Source organism: Argentina silus (genome assembly GCF_951799395.1).
Source record: "Argentina silus genome assembly, chromosome: 1".
In the NCBI taxonomy this organism is placed as follows: Eukaryota; Metazoa; Chordata; class Actinopteri; order Argentiniformes; family Argentinidae; genus Argentina; species Argentina silus.
The window spans coordinates 19,817,726-19,837,419 of record NC_139655.1 but is presented as its reverse complement, the minus strand read 5'-3'; the positions used below and the strand labels follow the sequence as shown (position 1 = coordinate 19,837,419).

General features: G+C 43.2%; 1 protein-coding gene across 3 annotated transcripts in view; it reads right to left on the bottom strand.

The window, feature by feature from the left end:
• Positions 1-11,461: 11,461 nt before the first annotated feature.
• Positions 11,462-19,694, bottom strand: part of stim2b (stromal interaction molecule 2b) — a 31,967-nt gene continuing 23,734 nt past the window's right edge. For 2 of the 3 annotated variants that reach the window (XM_083679280.1, XM_083679282.1), the window contains 8 exons: positions 19,433-19,548; positions 19,092-19,269; positions 16,032-16,209; positions 15,756-15,917; positions 15,089-15,189; positions 14,243-14,481; positions 13,896-14,085; positions 11,462-13,756 (listed from right to left, as the gene is read on the bottom strand). In XM_083679280.1, coding sequence (XP_083535406.1) covers positions 13,207-13,756; positions 13,896-14,085; positions 14,243-14,481; positions 15,089-15,189; positions 15,756-15,917; positions 16,032-16,209; positions 19,092-19,269; positions 19,433-19,548 — 1,714 coding nt within the window. In that variant the 3' untranslated portion in view covers positions 11,462-13,206. The remainder of the gene's footprint in view (positions 13,757-13,895; positions 14,086-14,242; positions 14,482-15,088; positions 15,190-15,755; positions 15,918-16,031; positions 16,210-19,091; positions 19,270-19,432; positions 19,549-19,694) is intronic. The other variant, XM_083679281.1, reaches the window with a different exon arrangement.

Sequence of the window (19,694 nt, the reverse complement as noted above, 5' to 3'; positions counted from 1 at the left end):
GTTTGAAATAACTTTTGCAGTATGTCTTCATATTTTAAGGAGCAAATGCACACATTCACCAGAGATCAATGTAATACCAATTTGCATGAATTTACATACAGCAGAAGCTTTTCCATTCAATCAATCTAAGGTAAAGCCAATCAAAAGTGTGAATAGGGTTATGAGTGTGAATAGTTTACATGTAGGAAGAAGTAAAGGAAACATATACAAGGCCTGTACATTTAAGTCATTTAGTCATTTAAGTCAAGTAGGTATACACATCTAATGGCCTTGTGGACTTTCATGAATGTAATTTCTCCCAGAACCCAAGAGTCTGGGCTAGGTCCCAAGGGTAGTAAACACACATAACAACTCGGGCCCCCAGGTTCAAGCTGTACCCAAGAGAGAGGGTAAGTGAGTGTGTGTGCAAAACAGTCAAACAAGGAGGCGGTCCGAGCAACTCAAACTCATTATAGAGTGGAATACTCAATCCGTATGCACGTTTATAGTGGCCCATTCCACTGGGAGAACAAGGCTCTACATAGTGGACCCCTGAAGTGCACGGTCAGGTCTCTGAATGAAATTCATTCAGTTATTGCTAAGGGAGGTAATTGTATGAACTCCTAGTACGTAAGGAGAATGATTGGGTTCTTCTGTGTGGACATACAGTACAGTTTATGATGATTGTAATGTGGTGTTGTGGTCAGGGAGACAGAGGCTCTGATGTATATGTGAAGGTGCTCCAGAATGTTTTGCAAGGATTGCTGTGGTAAAAGAGAATAATACAACCAGGAAAATTACCAGCTCTCCCCCTCATAAAATTCATGCAAACTTTGTTCTTTGCCCCAAATGCAAAACATTGACCAGCATGTCGTGTTACCTGTTAATAATTAGTCTCATGTACCTCCAAATCACGTTGTTTTCACGCCTCTTTCGGAGGTCTGGAGAATTTTACTTTTAGAATTTTTGTAATTATTGGCACCCTTTGAGGTTATCTTCACTCTCATCACCTGTTTCTGTTTCTTGAGTTGGGGTGTCACAGTGGGCGAAGGGGCGGTGGTGGGAGCGGTAGTAGGGACAGTTATGGGACAGTCGTTCGGCCGGTTGTGGTCTCTGGAGCTGCAACTACAAGAGAATCAAATCACACAATAGTGAGACATAGGGAGGGGAAAGTTGAAGTTCAGCTGCCATTATAGCATACAGTAACATGAGGTTCTCACTGTAGTGGAGGGCATGGTAACTCACCATTGTAGCAGACAAAATGTGCTGTGGGGCTTATTAACCCATAGACCATTGCTGAACAACTGTGCCATTGAACAGTTTCCAGACCCAGAGAATCAGAATGAGGAATTACCCTGGTCAGACCATTTCCATTGGTCTTGAAACAATACGATCCACACGAGCTGAGGGGAATGTGTTGAACTTGAACTTGAACTTATCTCTTCATTCACACTCGTACACAGGTCTGTGTAGTGATCTCTGCAATATTTCTGGACAGGTTTCCATTTCTTTTTCACCTCAATAAGGACATAGTTTTGTTTAGTGCCTTCTCCTGTATCCAAAAGCAAAATGATGGCCCAGGTGAGTGAGTGAGGCCTGGATTGAGAGTGACACACACAGGTAATGTCACTTCACTGGAACAGGCCTAGAGGGTGCACCACAGGGACAGGCCCAAACCCTCAAGTAAGCTCTCCCTGATTGGCTCCCTTACCAGTAAATAACATTCAGCCGTTGCATTCTAACACTGGTCTCTTCTTTACTGATAAAATATGCTATGGCTCTGTCATCCTCTCTCTCTCCTTCACCTCCAGCGTCTCTGTTTTTGGTCCCTCTTTATTTGCATCACTCGCCTTCCCTTTTATGGTCTCTTTATTCTGCTTCTCTATATGCTCCTTCTCTCTTTTCCTCCCTCTCCCTCAGAAAGACAGTGCATCTTTTTCTCATGTTGCCTGTGTTTGTTTATCAGTTGCTCACTTGTTCCTGTCAGTCCTGGGGGTTGAATATTATGTAGTTTGCTAACTTGCCTGATTCACTGTCATAGGTGTAAATAAAAATAACTATAATAACAACTATTGAGGCTGAAATCCTAACTTGGGATCCGTGCGTCTTACGTTAATCATGTCAATGAGAAATGTACGATATCAAGTCAGGATTCGGCCTGACTGAACAAAGCATTGGAAGATCAATGACTTCTTTATCTCCCCTATACTTTTCAGTTACAGACCTCCATATACAGTACAGTGCATCTGCTGGCAAAGAAAACAAATATAAACCATGAAACTGAACTGTCCATTCTCCATTTTATTGTAAATTATACTCAGTGTATGTATAAAAAAGATCTATAAGCCTCTCAACACAAGGGAAAATGTTTTGGGCACTTACTGAAGGAAAGCAGCACTGGCTCTTATTGCCAAAGCCGAGATAATGACACCCTGGGTAGAACCTGATTCAATCAAGTTTGTAGGTGGCCTACTTCAGGTTTTATTGTACCATTCGTCATCGCCATGAGTTACCATGAGGAGTAGTGACAGACCATGACCAATGAGGAGCCGGTTGCTATCATGATCTGAAATGGGGACCACTTGACACCTGACCTGCCTCAAAACAAAGCTCCATAATGTATCACAGCTTTGTTAAAACAGAGACAACTTGAAGGTCAACTGTTCTACCAACGGGTGAAAAACTAATTTACACTCAATCTAGAGTTCCTATTCACTCTTTTAAGCCATGTTTTACATCCAGAAGAAGTACCTGGTTGAAACACTTCGTAAACCTGGCCCACAATGGAATTGAATAGTACTCTCCAGCCTTTGTTTATATCTATTGCTGGATATCTGTTGCTGGACATAAGGTGACGAGATCTGCAGGAGTGAGATGCATAGATGCTCAGGGGGTCAATACAAGGTCCCTTAATCACTGAAATTATGCCACTTTTGGAATTGAATGTGATGGAATTGATTCCTTAGTGCTTTTAGGGCTGCTTTATCACTTTGCTGGAGAGCAGTAGATGAAACACACCGAAGGGAACATAAAAACAAGCACAGCCTCAAATACCAATTAGAGCCTCCTCACCACAAACACACAAACACACACACGCACGCACAAAGAAACGCATGCACACGCACAGATGCATGCACGCACGCACACATGCATGTGCACATATACTGTGCACACACTCTCACACACATTCCTACATGCCTATGTGCATACCATTGATAATACATATATAACTGGAAGAAGTGAACTACTGACCGCCCATTGGATTCCTTTGAGAGATGTGACTGGCGCAGTAAATCCAGTAAATGCCATTCATGGGGACTGCCATAGTGTTCATAGCTGTTTCTGATTAGTGGCGCTAAACATGGCACCAACACAGACGCAGTCTATTGCTAAAGTAGACGCACGTTTCAATGTTTTTCTGACCCGGTAAAAAACATGCTTACATTTAATAATAATATGCTTCTGACATGGCTTGTGCGTTATGAAAAAGAAATCTGTCCCATGGAGAAGACTACATATAATAGTGAGAATGATAGAAACCCAAATTGCAATCCAAACAGTCTATCATTTAACAAGGGTTTCAATGGGCAAACATGTTTTTTTGCACCAGCCGCTGCAGTGCCCTGCAGTTCCCCCTCATGGCCACATGGTATAGCTGGTTTCAGAATCTCTCAGCAGGATTGCTCCACTGGTGCATACACTCAAAATAATAGATATGCACGAACAGACTACTCACACACACAAGTACGGTACACTCCAGTGAAAGCTCTCAGGCTCTGTAATGTTTGTTGCTTGCTATTTGTGCATGTAGAATATTTGACAATACATGTTAGATCAGATTCAATCAATTCCTGTTTTGTTCTCAGTTTGGCTTTGATACCCCATAAATTGCTCAGTAATTTCTTACATATACATATACATTCTATCTACAGTAGGTCCTAACTTTCCCAAAATTGTGCATTGTCTTTTAATGCTGTCTTTTCAAAGATTAGTCAGCTTAAGCAAGTTTTTTAATGTATTTATTTATTTCATTTGCAACTTGAAATTGTGTCTCCTACGTACCCTCCTTTGATTCTGTGATTTTTCAAAACACAATGACACATGGCTCTAATCTTAAGGAGGATGCAATCAAGTGTATCAGTGTGTGTGTGTGTGTGTGTGTGTGTGTGTGTGTGTGTGTGTGTGTGTGTGTGTGTGTGTGTGTGTGTATGTATGTGTGTGTGAGAGTGTCTGCGTGAGTGTGTGTGTGTGTGTGTGTGTGTGTGTGTGTGTGTGTGTGTGTGTGTGTGTGTGTGTGTTAGTGTGTGTTAGTGTGTGTGTGTGTGCGTGTGTGTCTGTGTGTGTCATGTGCTTGTGTGTTTGCCTGTGCTTGTGCTTGTGCTTGTGCTTGTGCTTGTGCTTGTGCTTGTGCTTGTGCTTGTGCTTGTGCTTGTGCACACAATTACAAGCAGGACAAAGCAAAGCCATGTTGCAAATCATAACAAAAGTGCAGCAGCTGGGTAGTAGGCTACAGTAAGACCTGAAGCTGAAAAATACAACAAAAACAAAATGTGTAAAATAGAAGCTAAAAATGTCCCTTGATCTTCCTCATCCCTCTATTTACTGATTCATGTTAAAGTCCCAACGATCATCATGTTTTATTTTACTATGGACAGCCAGGGAGGTGGCATTCATTCCTGATTCCATGCCATTTACAGACTCTGAATCATTTAAAGGAGAAAGTAAACTTCACTCTCACTAGACAGCCAAGAGGCGGCTCATCCTCAAGATGGTTAAAGAGGATGGTTACTTTTGTAATTATGACGTTACATAGGCTTTTGTAATGGCTTTCCATTTGCTTTGAAGGATGCAAGCAAAATGCTGCACATAGATGTAAAGAAAATCACAATAATTTGTTGGGTACTAGGGTTTGTTGAGTAAAAGTATAGTTGAGTAATAGTACCCTATGCTGTTGTTGTACTTGTCTCGTACAGTGTCATGTGTCGGTAGTGAGGTGTGTACAACCCCTCCCCTGTCTCCCCTGTCTCCCCTGTCTCCCCTGTCTCTCCTGTCTATCCTGTTCTGCCAGACAGTCTCTCCATGGCTGTTGAGGTTTGGATTCATCCCCTATGTTTACAGGGTTATATGCCAATGTGCTGACGAGAGAGGGTGGATGTTGTGCCAATGCCCCTTTCTTCTCTCTGACACTGTCCTCTGGAGCAGAGTGCTGGGTGTGGTACAAGCATGGTCCCCTGCTACCCGTGTAGACATAGCCAAGTCTGTGTGTGTGTGTGTGTGTGTGTGTGTGTGTGTGTGTGTGTGTGTGTGTGTGTGTATGTGCGTGCGTGCGTGTGTGTGTGTGTGTGTGTGTGTGTACTCATGACATAAAGACACACACACGGTCACAGATATAAACAGATGCAAGGAAGCAAGCAAACACACAGACATACATATTGCTGCATTCCCACGGATGGATACTTGAGGAAGACAATGCAACATTGATGCTGATGCTCTGGTTTCCCTGTCTCTCTGTCACAGCATGTGTCTTTACCCTCCGCTCACATCCAATCTTCCTCTCCCTTACACAAACACACTCTCTTCCACCGTATACTGTATATCACTGAAGACCATCACCTTGGTCTAACCCTGTTCCTCCTCCCCTTCCAATGACATTTTCTCACTGCTATCATATCATTGTTTTGCAGCATATCCCCCCCCCTCTCTTCTCCATCTCCAGTGAAGGGTATATGTATGGAACATGTACCTCAGGTCTGTGACAGAACTAATGGGGGGGGGGGTGATATGTTACCACACACACACACACACACACACACACACACACACACACACACACACACACACACACACACACACAGGTTCCATGTACCACAAGCAGCTCTGGTGCTGTAGGCAGCTGTGCCAACCACATTAATTATGGATTCTGGACCAGGCCCAGTGTTATCAGACTGGCATGGTGCATGGTGCAAGTGTGCCATCTACTGAGAGAGAGGAAGGGTGGAGCGATGATTAGGGATCACACACACTCATGTACATGCACACAAAGATACACCTGCATATGAACACATGCATGCAAGCAAGCACAGGGATTTACACCAACACATTAATCATCCACATACATTTCAAATTCCCTCTCTTCTTCTTCTTCATCCTCTCTCTCTCTCTCTCTCTCTCTCTCTCTCTCTCTCTCTTTCTCCCCCATCCCTCTCTCTCTCCCCCATCCCTCTCTCTCAGGTAAGCTTGCAGAAATTTGGGCAGTCAGAGATAGAGAGCTACTGTCGGTGTCTGATCTCACAAGGCCTATCACCCTCATTGTCTTCAAAGGCGAGTCTGAACACACTTCAGTGTGACAGTCGTCACTTCTCCTGTCATTTCATTAAAAGACATTGACCTTGACTCTGTCAGAAAGACAGAGCCATTTCACATTCTAGAACAGTCTCATCACCATGGTTTCACACCAAAGACCCTGCCATACCATCCTACATCAGCATACCCTGCACTTCAATCAGTCCTACCCACATTACATGTTCATGTGAGTGTATTAATGTGCTAAGGTTAATGTGATTGTATTTAAATACATAAAAATGGTGTGTGTGTGTGTGTGTGTGTGTGTGTGTGAGTGTGTGTGTGTGTGTGTGTGTGTGTGTGTGTGTGTGTGTGCGTGTGCGTGTGTGAACATGTACTGTATATTGGCACTGTACATGTGTATAGTTGTATATGTGTCTGTGTGTGCAAGAGCATGCATCAGGGCAGCATGTGGGAGAGACAAAGGCGTCTTCTTTCCCATCCTGCACCACGGCGACAGCTCTCAGCTCGCACGCTGTCGCCAGCGAGCTCAGGGGGAACCTGGGATTTAATAAGTCAGAGTAACTTCAAGGAGAACGCATGTATTATTCATCCACACAGATCTCCTGAATTCACTCAAATCAAATTCGCCTGCCTTTGTTTGAGAGATCAAGCCTAAGGTTTGACACATATAGATTTGATTGAATTTATTTGATAGAGGGAGGGGAGTGTAAGGAAAGTTGTGTGTCGTGTAAATATATGGAGAGAGGAGAGGCAACTCTGAGCCAGTGAGCTGGAGGGAAATGTATGATCTGGATTGAAAAGGCGCACACAGTCTCTCTGTTTCTCTCTTTATTTTCTGACTCACTGTCTCCATCTTTCTCTCTCTAACTCAACCTCTCTTTCTGATTCACTCTTTTTGCATTACTGTCTCTCTCTCTCTCTCTTTCTGAGAGATAGGGGAGAAGAGAGGGATGAAGGGATGGAGCGAAGAGAAGGAGATGCAGAGAGAGTGAGGGGGGAAAGAAGGATTTAGAAAGAGGGAAATGTAGAAGAGTAAGTAATAGGGAATGCAGTGACTAACTTTTCATTGGGAACCTCTCTTTCTTTCTCTTGAGCTGAGGTTAATGACCTGAGGTAAATTTCTCTTTCCTAGTTTGGTTCTCTCACTCCTGTGAGGCCTGTGCCAGGATGGCTGTCAGGGTGATCGGCTGAACAGTGTGTTCTGCAGTGACAAGCTGCCGATAAGATATGGGGCTGAGGGCTGGTCAACAGCATGTAAATTACTGGTACACACACACACACACACACACACACACACACACACACACACAGAACAGAAAGACAGAAAGAAATAGGCCTATTACATTCACAAAGAGTGGAAAAAAACACAATTCTCCAACACAAAGCCAGATCACTCCCAGTCAATAACCACAGGTTTACCTTAGCTTTAGTCTCTGAGAAGCTCTGATTACATATCCCACTCCCAGGCCACTACTCCACTCTCCAACCGCAGCATAACAGGCCATGCTACTGTGTCATGTGGCATTAGCCTAACCTTTCAACAACATTACCCAAGAAGAAGGGAGCGGAACAAAAGGATAAACTCCTCTGACACTGCCAGTATACCTTTCATATCACTTTCCCGGGACACGTTTTAAAAAACTGCGTCGTAAAAAGTTTAGTTTTACTTCAAGCAGAAACTCGCTCATTAATCTAATCAGAGCTCCAGTCAGTCAGGGGTATGTCAGGTTCGTTTAACCCCAGTGCGCCTCAACCCGAGTGGGTACAGTGAGAGCGCCAGCTTCGTAGTCTCGGCTGGTCTCGGCTATTTCCCCCTCTGCCTCCACAACTCAACACTAATGATGATGACATCAAGGTAATTGCGCATGTAATGAACTCTCAGTGTATAAAAATACCCATGTTTCCTTGCTGCTGTTATTTGCTTTTGCTGGTGATGCCTTGTGGTGTGTGTGGTGTGCATGCTCTGCTGATACATGTGAAATACAACACAAAATAAAGGCTTTTCCCTAAATGAGATGATGGGCTGATGATTTTCAGCAAAACAGACGTGGCGGTAAGAGGTGAAAATACCACTGCGCTGTGGTTCTGTCTCGTCTGAGCTCACGTGGGTGGAGTAGAGGTAAATAGATGCATGTTCATGACAATAAGCAGGCCAAGTGCCAGACAAATCGAGCCTTGAAAATAGCACTAATATTTCAGATACACCCCCTAAGCGCCACTGCCAGCACCCCCAACAGCACCTGCGTTTGTGCTAAGACTGTTTTTTACGCCGTTAAAATGAAGCCTGATATGTTAATGCAGAGAAATTAAAGACCAGCAGGGTCAAGGATTTAGAACCATCAGCTATGGGGTCTTCAAACCCTGAAGCTTAGGAAACTGCACAATGACTGTCAATCAATCACACAGTGTCATTCAAATGTCGTTCAGGAAGCGGTCACTCAACTGTCACTGAAAACACAGTCATTAGGCTGTCATTCAAAGTGCTGACATTCAAAACGTTGTCATTCAACTGTCAAAATATGTTGCTAATCATAGACAAGATATTTAAGAATCAGAAAGACAGGTTTCCATATGGTATGTGTTTTTCTAGGGGGACGACACATCCCTGATATCACTGGTATCAAACATGACTTACGCATGGCAACACACATGTTAATATTCATCCTTGACTCACAATTAGTGTTTTTAACTTAAATTAATATTTCTATATGAAAGGATTCCCTCTTTTTGTTTTTTGATCTAGACATAGGAGACCAGATGACATGACTGACCAATCAATAACATGAATGAATCAATTAACTACCATGGACCAGTGGATATCGAGGCCCAGATTTGAATGACTCAAACCTACAGTCTACAGTCTCTTAGACAGAGAATCAGTCATGAGACATACAGTACTGTAGCTGTGTTTGCTCTACGCCTGCCTCTGCCAAAGTTGACTTTCTCTTGCCTCGCGTGGGTAAACATCTCCACTAATCGGGCTTGGCTGTTCATGACTATTTACAATGGATTGGGACTGAGCCGAACTCTCCAACAGTAAGGAGCATGTGTATTGCCAAGGAAGAAAGCCACTTGGAAAGCCTTCATGTTCCAACATATTTATTGCAACTGAGTAAATCCGTGGTTCTCCTTAAAGGGGCAATCTGGGATTCAAACAACAAAGCTAAGAGACGGGGCTGGAGAAATGTAACCTCTGTTAAACTCATAGACAGAGCAATGGATGCAAGGACTGACCACCCATGAGATCAAAATGATAGTTTTGAAGCTATACAGTGTTTGTTTATAATTACATTGTTTACAAACAATGGAGAAAAACAAGCTTATACTTTGGGTTCTCTTGGGGTAAGACAGTTGAACTTCAAGAATGAATGGCTATATATCATTCATTTAAAAGTAAAAGGTAATCAGTGTATGTGTGAGAGGAAGAAGGTATTTAAATGCATACAGTGTGTGTGTGAGTGTGTGTGTCTGTGTGTGTGTATGTGTGAGTGTGAGTGTGAGTGAGTGTGTGTGTGTGTGTGTGTGTGTGTGTGTGTGTGTGTGTGTGTGTGAGTGTGTGTGTGTGTGTGTGTGTGTGTGTGTGTGTGTGTGTGTGTGTGTGTGTGTGTGTGTGCGTGTGCCTGCACCCCTGCATCTTCCGTTCTCTGTCTCCTCCCCAGTCTTCCTACCCTTTCAACACCCCTCCTTCCCTCTCTCGCCTGTGAAGAGCAAGAAAAGGTACACGGTGGCCCCAGGGTCACACTACATTAACCACACTAATAAACCCATTACACTGAGATGTATGGAAGCAGGCTTGCCGGAATGGGATCCTACAGGGAGAAAAAGAGCCGGAGCAGGGCAGCCCTCTATAGTACAGCTGCTGTGTAAAAGCCTCCACTATATATGTGCATTTAGGCCTATTCATTACCTTCTCTACAACCATTCATTAAGGGGGAATCTGCCATCCTTGGAGCATAGCATTACTATCCCCTGTCTGCTCCTACAAGCCTCCTCGTTCAGGGCATTAGTTGCATATTGGGGCCAATTAGAGAGCCTGGGTGCCTTTCAGGGTCATAAATATCCAGAACGAGTCCTTAACCTACGCCACGATGGGGAGCAAGGAGAGTGGGGATGGAGATAGTAGCTGTGTGGGTTAACCAATCCTCATACCTCTACTAAGGATATATGGTTATGCTTTAGTTTATAGTCTGCTATTTACCAATTACTTACAGAGGAATTATGTTCTATTTTACAGTCAGATATTAGCCTGGTGTTTGCTTAAATACAATGATATAGTAATTGCATGATCATAATGAATCTTTGGGATTCATTCTATTTGAAAGTGACCTGACAGTGACTAGTGAATGAATACCAGCTGGAAAAGGGTGGTCAAATAAAGCCACCAATGTAACAATTCAGATGCTGATGTGCACAAACAGCAGGGTGACACACAGGAGAGGCTGTGGTGCTGTGATAATGTTAACATGGAAACAATATACATATTTAAAATCATGTTATATAAATGGAATGGATGTCCTGTGATTCGCTCTTATGTCTATAGGATTTAAAATCTAAACCTGCTTTAGATTAAATCAGAGTGCAGCTTTATACCTTTGCTGCTTCCGAGGATGCATAGCTACACTGGCTTGAACATGATGTACCGCATTAAGGAGGTTCAAAATATACTTGTATTGTCTGATTCCTCTTATGCACTACTGACACCCAGTGGTTGTCTTTGGAACACTTGAGCAGGAAGAGCCAATGGGGTTGGTTTCTGTGGAAGGCTGGTATTTGCTGTTGTGTACAGTAGCATCCAAACAACACATTCATCACAAGCAGACGTCCCCGGTCCGATCCCTATGTGTGGAACTGATGAACCATCAGCAGAATTGTCATCACATTCACTTTATATTGATAAAGCAATCATGCATGCTTTCTTTTGTGTATTACTGTTCCCCTACTCTCAAGACAAATGGGGTGTCAAAATGATTTTTTTCCTGCTCTCCTCTGAAGAAAATGTGGAATCCAAATAGAGAATCATAAACTCCCCTGTGGGGAGTGAGTCATCAAGGCAGGACCAGTTTGATTCGGAAAAGCCAATTGAACCAACACTTCTCAACGCATTGCAAATAGTAGAACCTTCAAACGATATGACATGCATACTTGTGTAAGAGAAAATGGCAACAGTAAGACCGCATTGTTATGCCTCCATTTTTTATTAATTCATCTACAGAATACAAATATTCACACACCAAATGTTCAAAAAATCCCTAACATCTCGTAAACATTCATATGCTCTGCTCCTCTAACGGTTTTTTTATTGTCTTTTGTCCTGTGCTGTACTGTATGTACCCTCCGTCACAGAGATGCCACTACAGCTTTTTGTGTCATTATGTCACGTCATTACCATAACGCTTCGTCATATCATCACCATTACACTACACTGCATCAGATCCGTTATGTTACGGAGGTGACGTGACATAATAATGGTGTGTCTGGGATGAAGAGAAGAGGGCAGTAATCACAGTGAGAAAAGAGTGCCCTTGAAACAGAGCACTCAATCTAGGCCCAGAGGTGAGGAACACATGACATAGAGGGATAGGGGGGAGTTGCATGGGCATAAGTTAGGTTCTGGGGTTAGTGTATGGGTTAGGAAGGGTATGGTGAAAAGGTAAGGGCGTAGGGATGAGTCAGGGTATGGAACAGGTTTACAGATAGTTAAGGGAGGCTTAAGAGTATGTGGTGAGGTAACAATTAGGGAGGTAAGGTTTAGGAAGAGGGTCCAGGGTAAACTATAGGTAAGATTACACTGACACAAGTGGTGGGTAATATCTGCATATTCTTTATCTGTCTTCAGTAAAAACAACAGTCACTCCTTATGAACCCCCACCAATATAAATCATCTCTATTCAAAAATGTCTATAAGAACATAATAATGTAAAAACAATATATTCAAAAATCTACAGTGAGTGTCATTAAAAACGCATCATATGAATCTTGGTGCCAATATCATCTGCTGTGTCTTCAATGCCTCTCCCCATACATTGCTCTTATATCTACACATCTTCATTTATTATTTACTCCGCAGGCAGAGGCCCTTTCCCAAAAAAACAGGAAATCTGTAGTGCAACAAACTTAAGCAGGATTTTTCTTCTCAAAGGAAATCAATAGTCAAGTACATGAGCTCAAGAACCTCCATGAACTGGAACTCAGCCCATGATCAAAAGCCTTCAAAGGTGCAATCCGTAATCTGAAAACAAGTGTCAAGACAACACTTTTCACTTAGATATTGAATGGAAAGACATGATTTTCAAAGGATGCTATCTCTGTTCAATCTATGCCATCCCGCTGCTGCTGAAGGTTTACTTTTAAGTTAGCCAAGAGCAGCAAGAAATATATTTGTGGCTGCCTAGATGGCATTTCACAGTGCTTTGTATCGTATAAAATCGAATCATATATTTTTCATGCCTTTATATGTCTAATTCTTTGAGTCAAACGTGATATCTCAAAACTTCAGATTTGCAATTAAAGCCCAACAAAATCTTACGAATTGCACCTTTAAACCCCAGTACATAAGCGGCTTTTTTTGGTTCTAACTCAAAAGAAGAAGAGAAGACAGTGAACAGGCCATGCTCTTCACCATTGCCTGGGCGATGACTGGCAAGACCCTTGACCCTCTGACCTTTCATTGACTTTTCTTTGACCTTTGAAGGCTTAACTGTGAGGCAATGAGTGAGCAAAAAAACCCGGCATTATCGAAAATAAGGCTACCAATCTGGGGGGTTCGAAGTGCCCAGACAGAGCTACATTCCATCTTTGAAAAAGGGAAGAAAAAAAACAGAAAGGAGAATGAAAACGTTTTGGATTCTGATGATGTCCATTTTTATTAAGGCTAAATTGACCTCATCTTTATCCTTTTTCTTCACTCTCGTTCCGTGAGTTTTACTTTTTCTTCTTGAACAGGCTCTTAATCTTGGACGAGGACCGCTTGGCCTTCTCGCCATTGTCGCTCGAGTCCTGGGAGGAGGTGCTCTGGAGCTTGTGCTCCTTGCCCCCACTCCTGCTCTCTGAGTCCAGAGAGGTGAGGGACGGGTAGCGCCCCACTTGCACCCCCGCTGCCATGCCTGCGGGCAGCTGGCCCATGCTGTAGGACTTCTCCAGGATGCCGTTGTACACAGCCTTGCCCACAGGGTTGGTGAAGGGCATGCTGTGGGACTCAGGGATGGCGCGGGTGAGGTCGGGCGAGCCCTTGTGTGATTGTGTGATTGTGTGATGCTCCATGGCGGGGGAAGGGGAGGCAGAGGAGGGGGCAGAGGGGGGGGAGTTAGGAGGGGGGGAGTCCCTGACATACGCCGGGGTCTCCTGGGTCAGCATCCGCAGCTCCTCACGGGAGATCTTACGATAAGGGGTCTCTGGGCCTGGCGTGCCATGGAACTGTTTTCGCCCCATAGTGGAGTTGAGAGAGTCTGAATCTGTGTCTTGAGTCATGTCCCTGAGAAAGAGAGAGAGACAGAGAGAGAAACAGACAGAGAGACAAATACAGTCAGACCAACACATTAAATCTCTAACTTTCTGAAGCTGTCATCATGAGGTGGTACAATGTACAGTAAACTAGGGTGGCTTCATCTTACCCCTTTCTCTCAATGCTGAAGAAGATGTGCTCCTCGTCTCCCTCTGGGTGGTAAGAGAGTGACGAGCCCGCCATTGAGAGCAGGTCCGGGTCAGGTGACATCATTGAGGGCTGCTGGGAGCTCAGGAGGCTCCGACGGGACCGACATTGGCTGCTGGTACGCGTCAGAGGGGGCCGCATCATAGTGGCTGCTGGGAAAACAGGAGGGGGGAGGGTGTTACATTATTCTGCCAAAGAACACTGATACATACTCTGACTGAACACACAAACAACATCAAACTTCGATATAACCTCATACTCTACAATTCAACATCAACAACTGAGATCCATGGTGACGTTGGTACTTACAGGTGAATTGTGGAATGATTGGAGGCGTGTCCTCATCTAGGTCGTCCACTCCACCAGCGATGGGGTAGGGTGGCACTGAGACGCGTGGCATGACCACCCAGCTGTGGTCTGAGTAGAGGGTGGCTGTGAGGTTGGGCAGCCCAGAGTTGTGGACCAGAGGGAAACCACACAGCTTCTCTATCTGTTGCCACCGATGGAGACGCTCCCTAAGGCAGGCCGTCACCTCCGACAGAGACTTCCTGGAACCACAGGACACAGTCACCTCTGACACAGAGCTTATACATGAAAAGATACTGTCACTGCCAAAACACTACTAATGTAGATAACAAATGATACTGTCACTGCAGAGACCACAAAATACAGTCTGCTCCAACATACTAGAGAAAGCATGGTCCTGACACCTCAAAAACACAACACATGCATGTCTCAAACACAAAATCATCTCCAACAAATGCACAAACTGTACACATCTACTACATACAGTAACATCCAATAAAACCCCAACACGATTCCATATGGGTTGACATCTCTGGCACAGCTTTCAATTGTGGTTGCTGTAGTTATACTGTAAGTGGATATTACATGAGTTAACATGGTGCTGTAATAGGCATTGATACCCCTCACTCTACGTAATACAGTACTAGCGTAAATCCCCAAGCATTTGACATCAATTCAAATGGACAAAAACATATGGAGGTGGGCGACGAAAAAGGAGGGTGACAAAACACCATATACAACACTACAGCAACATATAGCGTGTGTGTGTGTGTGTGTGTGTGTGTGTGTGTGTGTGTGTGTGTGTGTGTGTGTGTGTGTGTGTGTGTGTGCCAGTCTGTGTTCTCTTACTTGGCCTCCAGGATCTTGTGGTCTACCTCATCCAGAGATGAGCTGTGGGCTACGTGAAGCGTCCCAAACACAGAACTCCTCTTCTTTTTAATTTTTTCTGCCTAAGACACAAATATGCAACTGTTACTGTATGACAACAGAACCTCCACCTAAAAGAGAGCCTACAGGTTAGGTGTGACCTCATATATTTATGAGAGACATATTCTTGTGTCTCAGTACTTTCAGCAAGAGAAGTTAATTGATTTTTGAAATTGCCTGATGAGTCATCCTAGCTGCAAGTTACAAAGGCAAAAACAAACAATGCAATTAAAAAGTAATTTAGTTGCATCATTAAAAAAGCAAATCAGGGAAAAGCCTTCATTTCGTTTCTTCTTGTGTGTGAATGTGTGTGTGTGTGTGTGTGTGTGTGTGTGTGTGTGTGTGTGTGTGTGTGTGTGTGTGTGTGTGTGTGTTCGGATGAGTATTCAATTACACAAGGGCAAAATACTTAATTTCCAAATTGCACCTCAGAATTGAACAAACCAACTCTATAACTCTATTAATACTCAAAACCCAATGAGGTTTAAACTAAAGCGTTACATTTACGTTCCAAAATGGAATGTTGCTGGTACTTAAACTTGGCACTCTGTCTACGAGGAAGTGATGGCATCTGTCTCCAGGAAGTTACCTCATCCTTGGCAACATTGAGTTGCATCTCTGCACTCTGTTTCTTGATGTTGTAGTACTGAACCTCTATTTCATGTGTGAGCTGCAGCCACATCTGTAGAGCCTCTGGCACCGACCACTCTGTCTGCATCTCCTTTTCAGCCCGCTTCAAAGCCATACGCACCTGAAGAGGGAGGCACATTATTTGACACTTCTAAAATCAGGACATCTGAGTGCTATTCATATTCCTCACAGTGGGGGACAGTACTGGATGCGACACGCTGTCCATGGTTCCTACCTGCACCAGCTCCTCCTCTGCATATTTGAGGCGACTGAGCTCACACTCGGCCCCCTGGCGGAGCTCACGGAGACGGTAGGCCTCCTTCTTGGCCCCACAGATCTCATCCCTCATCTTCTGCTCAAGGTTCTGCTTCTCCACCGCCACGGTGCGGTTCTCCTCCTGAGCCTTCTCTAGGCTGGGGGAAGGAGGAGGGATTGGCTCAGTACCATTCTCCACACTAGAACACTTCAATGTCTGGACCAACTGGACAAGTGAACTTAACCCCTTAACACTACGAGTGCCAATGAGTGTTTTCATGTGGTGTGACTTTTATATTTGAAATAACTGTACTGATGTGAAATCCACATCCCCCTCCTTTTCTGACGTTTCCTCAATTATTGTTGTTTACATGTTAGCGTTACAATTTCAAAATCATTTGAAACCGTCGCCATTGCCACCATCGGCTCCCGTGTGTGTGTGCATAAAGGCACATAGCCCATTGAAAGGAGGAGGGCACAATATTGTGTGCAATAAAATCAACACATGACTAGTATAGACTATATACAGTGTACTGTACTCTACAATTCCATTCCATCTATTTCATTCCAATGTAATTATTGCTGTGCCCATGTGCTCAGCCAGGAAAATGTTGTTTGTGATAAACTATCCAATCAAAACTATATTGAAACTAAGTACTAAGTAACACTTGTATTATCAACATAAGGACATTATTGAATTGAGAACAATTCTGTAATTATGTGAATAAAGGGCAATCGAATTTGTGAAAATCACATGAGGACCAGGAAAGCAGAACCCCACCCAGTGCCCTGCGTAAGTAATGGGACAGTGAAGCATTTTTTCTTTTGGCTCTATGCTTCAAAAGTTTGGATTTGAAATCAAATAATTACTGTTGTGATAAACACTTTTTATGCATAGTCCCCCTATTTCAAAGTCCCCAAAAGTGACTTGGGTGGCTTGACAGATGTTTCTGGTTCATCAGGTGTGTTCCGTCACATCATTTGTGCAGTCATAAGAGAGCTGTCAATGGCTAGTATTGATTCTAGGCTTTGCATTTGCCTTTGGAGTTTGCTATTGTTGTCTGTCAACATGAGGACCAAAGAGACATTCAATGAAAGTCAGGGAAGCCATTATGAGGCTGAAATCTCAAATCAACAGTTTGGAATATTATTAAAAGAAAAGAAAGCACTGGTGAGCTCAGAAATCGCAAATGGCTTGGTAGGCCAAAGAAGACTTCTACAGTTGATGGCCAAAGAATGCTCACCATGATTAAGGAAAAAACCCAAAACAACTGTCCCACAGATCAGGAACACTTTCCAGGAGGTAGGCATGAATGTGTCTACCATCCAATGGGACTTCACCAGCAGAACTTGATTTGGACATTTGATAAATCTGTTCCATTACTTTTGGGTACCCGGAAATAGGGGGACTAAAAAAGTTGCATAAAAAGTTGTTGTAATTTCTGAATGGTGAAACCTATATGTACACAGATTCTCAACTTTTAGTTGATGGTATTTGTGTACATATTGGTTTCACCATTTAGAAATCACACAATTTTTTATACATAGTCCCCCTATATTGACTGCTCCCCCAGCCACGGATTGATCCCAGCCTGAAGCAATTACGTAAAGTTGATGAAATTGCGGTGTGTTTTTTTACAGAATGTACAGTCAAATCAATTATATCTGTGAATAGGTTACTGTATATTCAATATGTAAGCCCTTTTGAGGTATTCTTCTTTTTCTTCTTCTTCTTCTTCTTCTTCTTCTTCTTCTTATTATTATTATTATTATTATTATTATTATTATTATTATTATTATTAGGGTTAGGGTTAGCCAAAACCTTTACTTGGTTAGTGTTGAGGCTGCAGGACTTGTGTCAATAATTCCTTACATCAAACGTTGACTTCAAGGAGCAGGACGTACGTTGGGGATCTGTTGGAAACCTGCCCCCTCTGGCCACAACATGTGTTTCAGCATGTGCGCACGATTCAAAGAGGCAGCCACCAGAGACAGAAAAGTCAAAATCATCTACTCCCACTCCCCTAGAACACCCCTGGCCAGTAACAACATGTCTGTATACATCTGACTTTCAATTTTAGAAAGCGCTTTTCAGGATCAAAACAGTGTTGGTAAATGGAATATTTATTTCATGGGATCTCATTCCATAATCGCTACCGATTAAACATAGTAATTACAACCATTAGAAAGAGTTAGGGTTAGACCACACAGTCCTCAGTTTAAGGCCAACAAACTTTTGCAAAAAAAGCTTTTGCTCATGAGAGTGGGGAGGTGTGCTGTCCAATCAGGTAAAACCGGGACCAGTTTTTGGCTCATAAGCGAAGTACATTTGTCTAAAGTAAGTGATCTATACACCAGTCATCATAAGAAAAACAATTATATGCTAGGACCTGGGGCCATTGGTAGTCACAATGCTAGAAGAAGGAATCATTTTTTCTTTATTTTAATTTACAGTAGAGAAACTGTACAGGGGGGTAGTGGAGATGAAGAAGTCTTTAGGAGGGACAGTCAAGATGTAGCCTGACGAGATGGGTCTTCAGTCTACGGCGGAAGATAGGTAGTGACTCTGCAGTCCTGACAGGAGTGGGAAGCTCGTTCCACCAGCGGGGCACCAAAACAGTGAAAAGCCGTGACCGAATACCAGGAGAAATCTTTTCTTAATTTGTAATAATAATAAAATGTAAGGGTAATTGTAATGTGTGTGTCTGGGTAGAAGTTCCTTATTTCCTTCACTGTGTGCACCCCATAATTCCCTGGGCCCTTAACGGTGTACACACCGTATATGCTACATTATTGTTTTGACAATAATTTCTTTTAGCTAAATAAATAATACAACTTGCTCCATCACTTTGTAGTTTAATTTGTGTTCATTGAAAAGCATCATAAAAATGCTCGGGTACAAATACATACATACATAATAATCAGTATCGGTAATAATCATAAATAAATAATCTGTATTAGCCGATTGTGTTATGAATTTTTATATCGGTGCATCCCTACTCATAACCCATCTATAAACCAGTATGACCCCCCCACTCACCGTCCCTGCAGCTCCATCAGGCTCAGCTCAGCGCTCTGCAGGCTCTCCAGGTCCCTCATCATCTGGGAGATGTGCACCTTGGACGACTTGTTCTGCACGTAGGCAAACCAGCAGCCCCCCACACCAATCACTATAGACACCATCAGGACAAAGTCCTTCATCCAGTTATGCTGCGGACCTGGGAGAGAGAGGGATGAGTGGAGAGGGAGAGGAAGGGAGAGGGGAGGAAGTGTGGAGAGAGAGACTGGTAAGTCTGAAGAGGTTGGTTATTTTATTAAATAACAAAAATAATGGTTGATTTTTCCAAATACCCAAGACTCAAACTGGCATACTATACTTACGTAGTGGAGGGCCGAAGAGAACAGCATCTAAAGCTTTTAAATTTAGTTTTTGTTTATGCCGCTGATCCAATATCTTCAACTGGAGCGACATAAATGACGGCTCATTTGCTGCTATTCTGAAATAGACAGAAAATCAGTTTGAAATGTTATGATGTATTTCCACTAGGAACTTCAGTGTCAGATTGAGAGGTCTTTCAACCAAAAGTTAGAATTTCTTGATGCACAATTTATGGTGTGTGTGTGTGTGTGTGTGTGTGTGTGT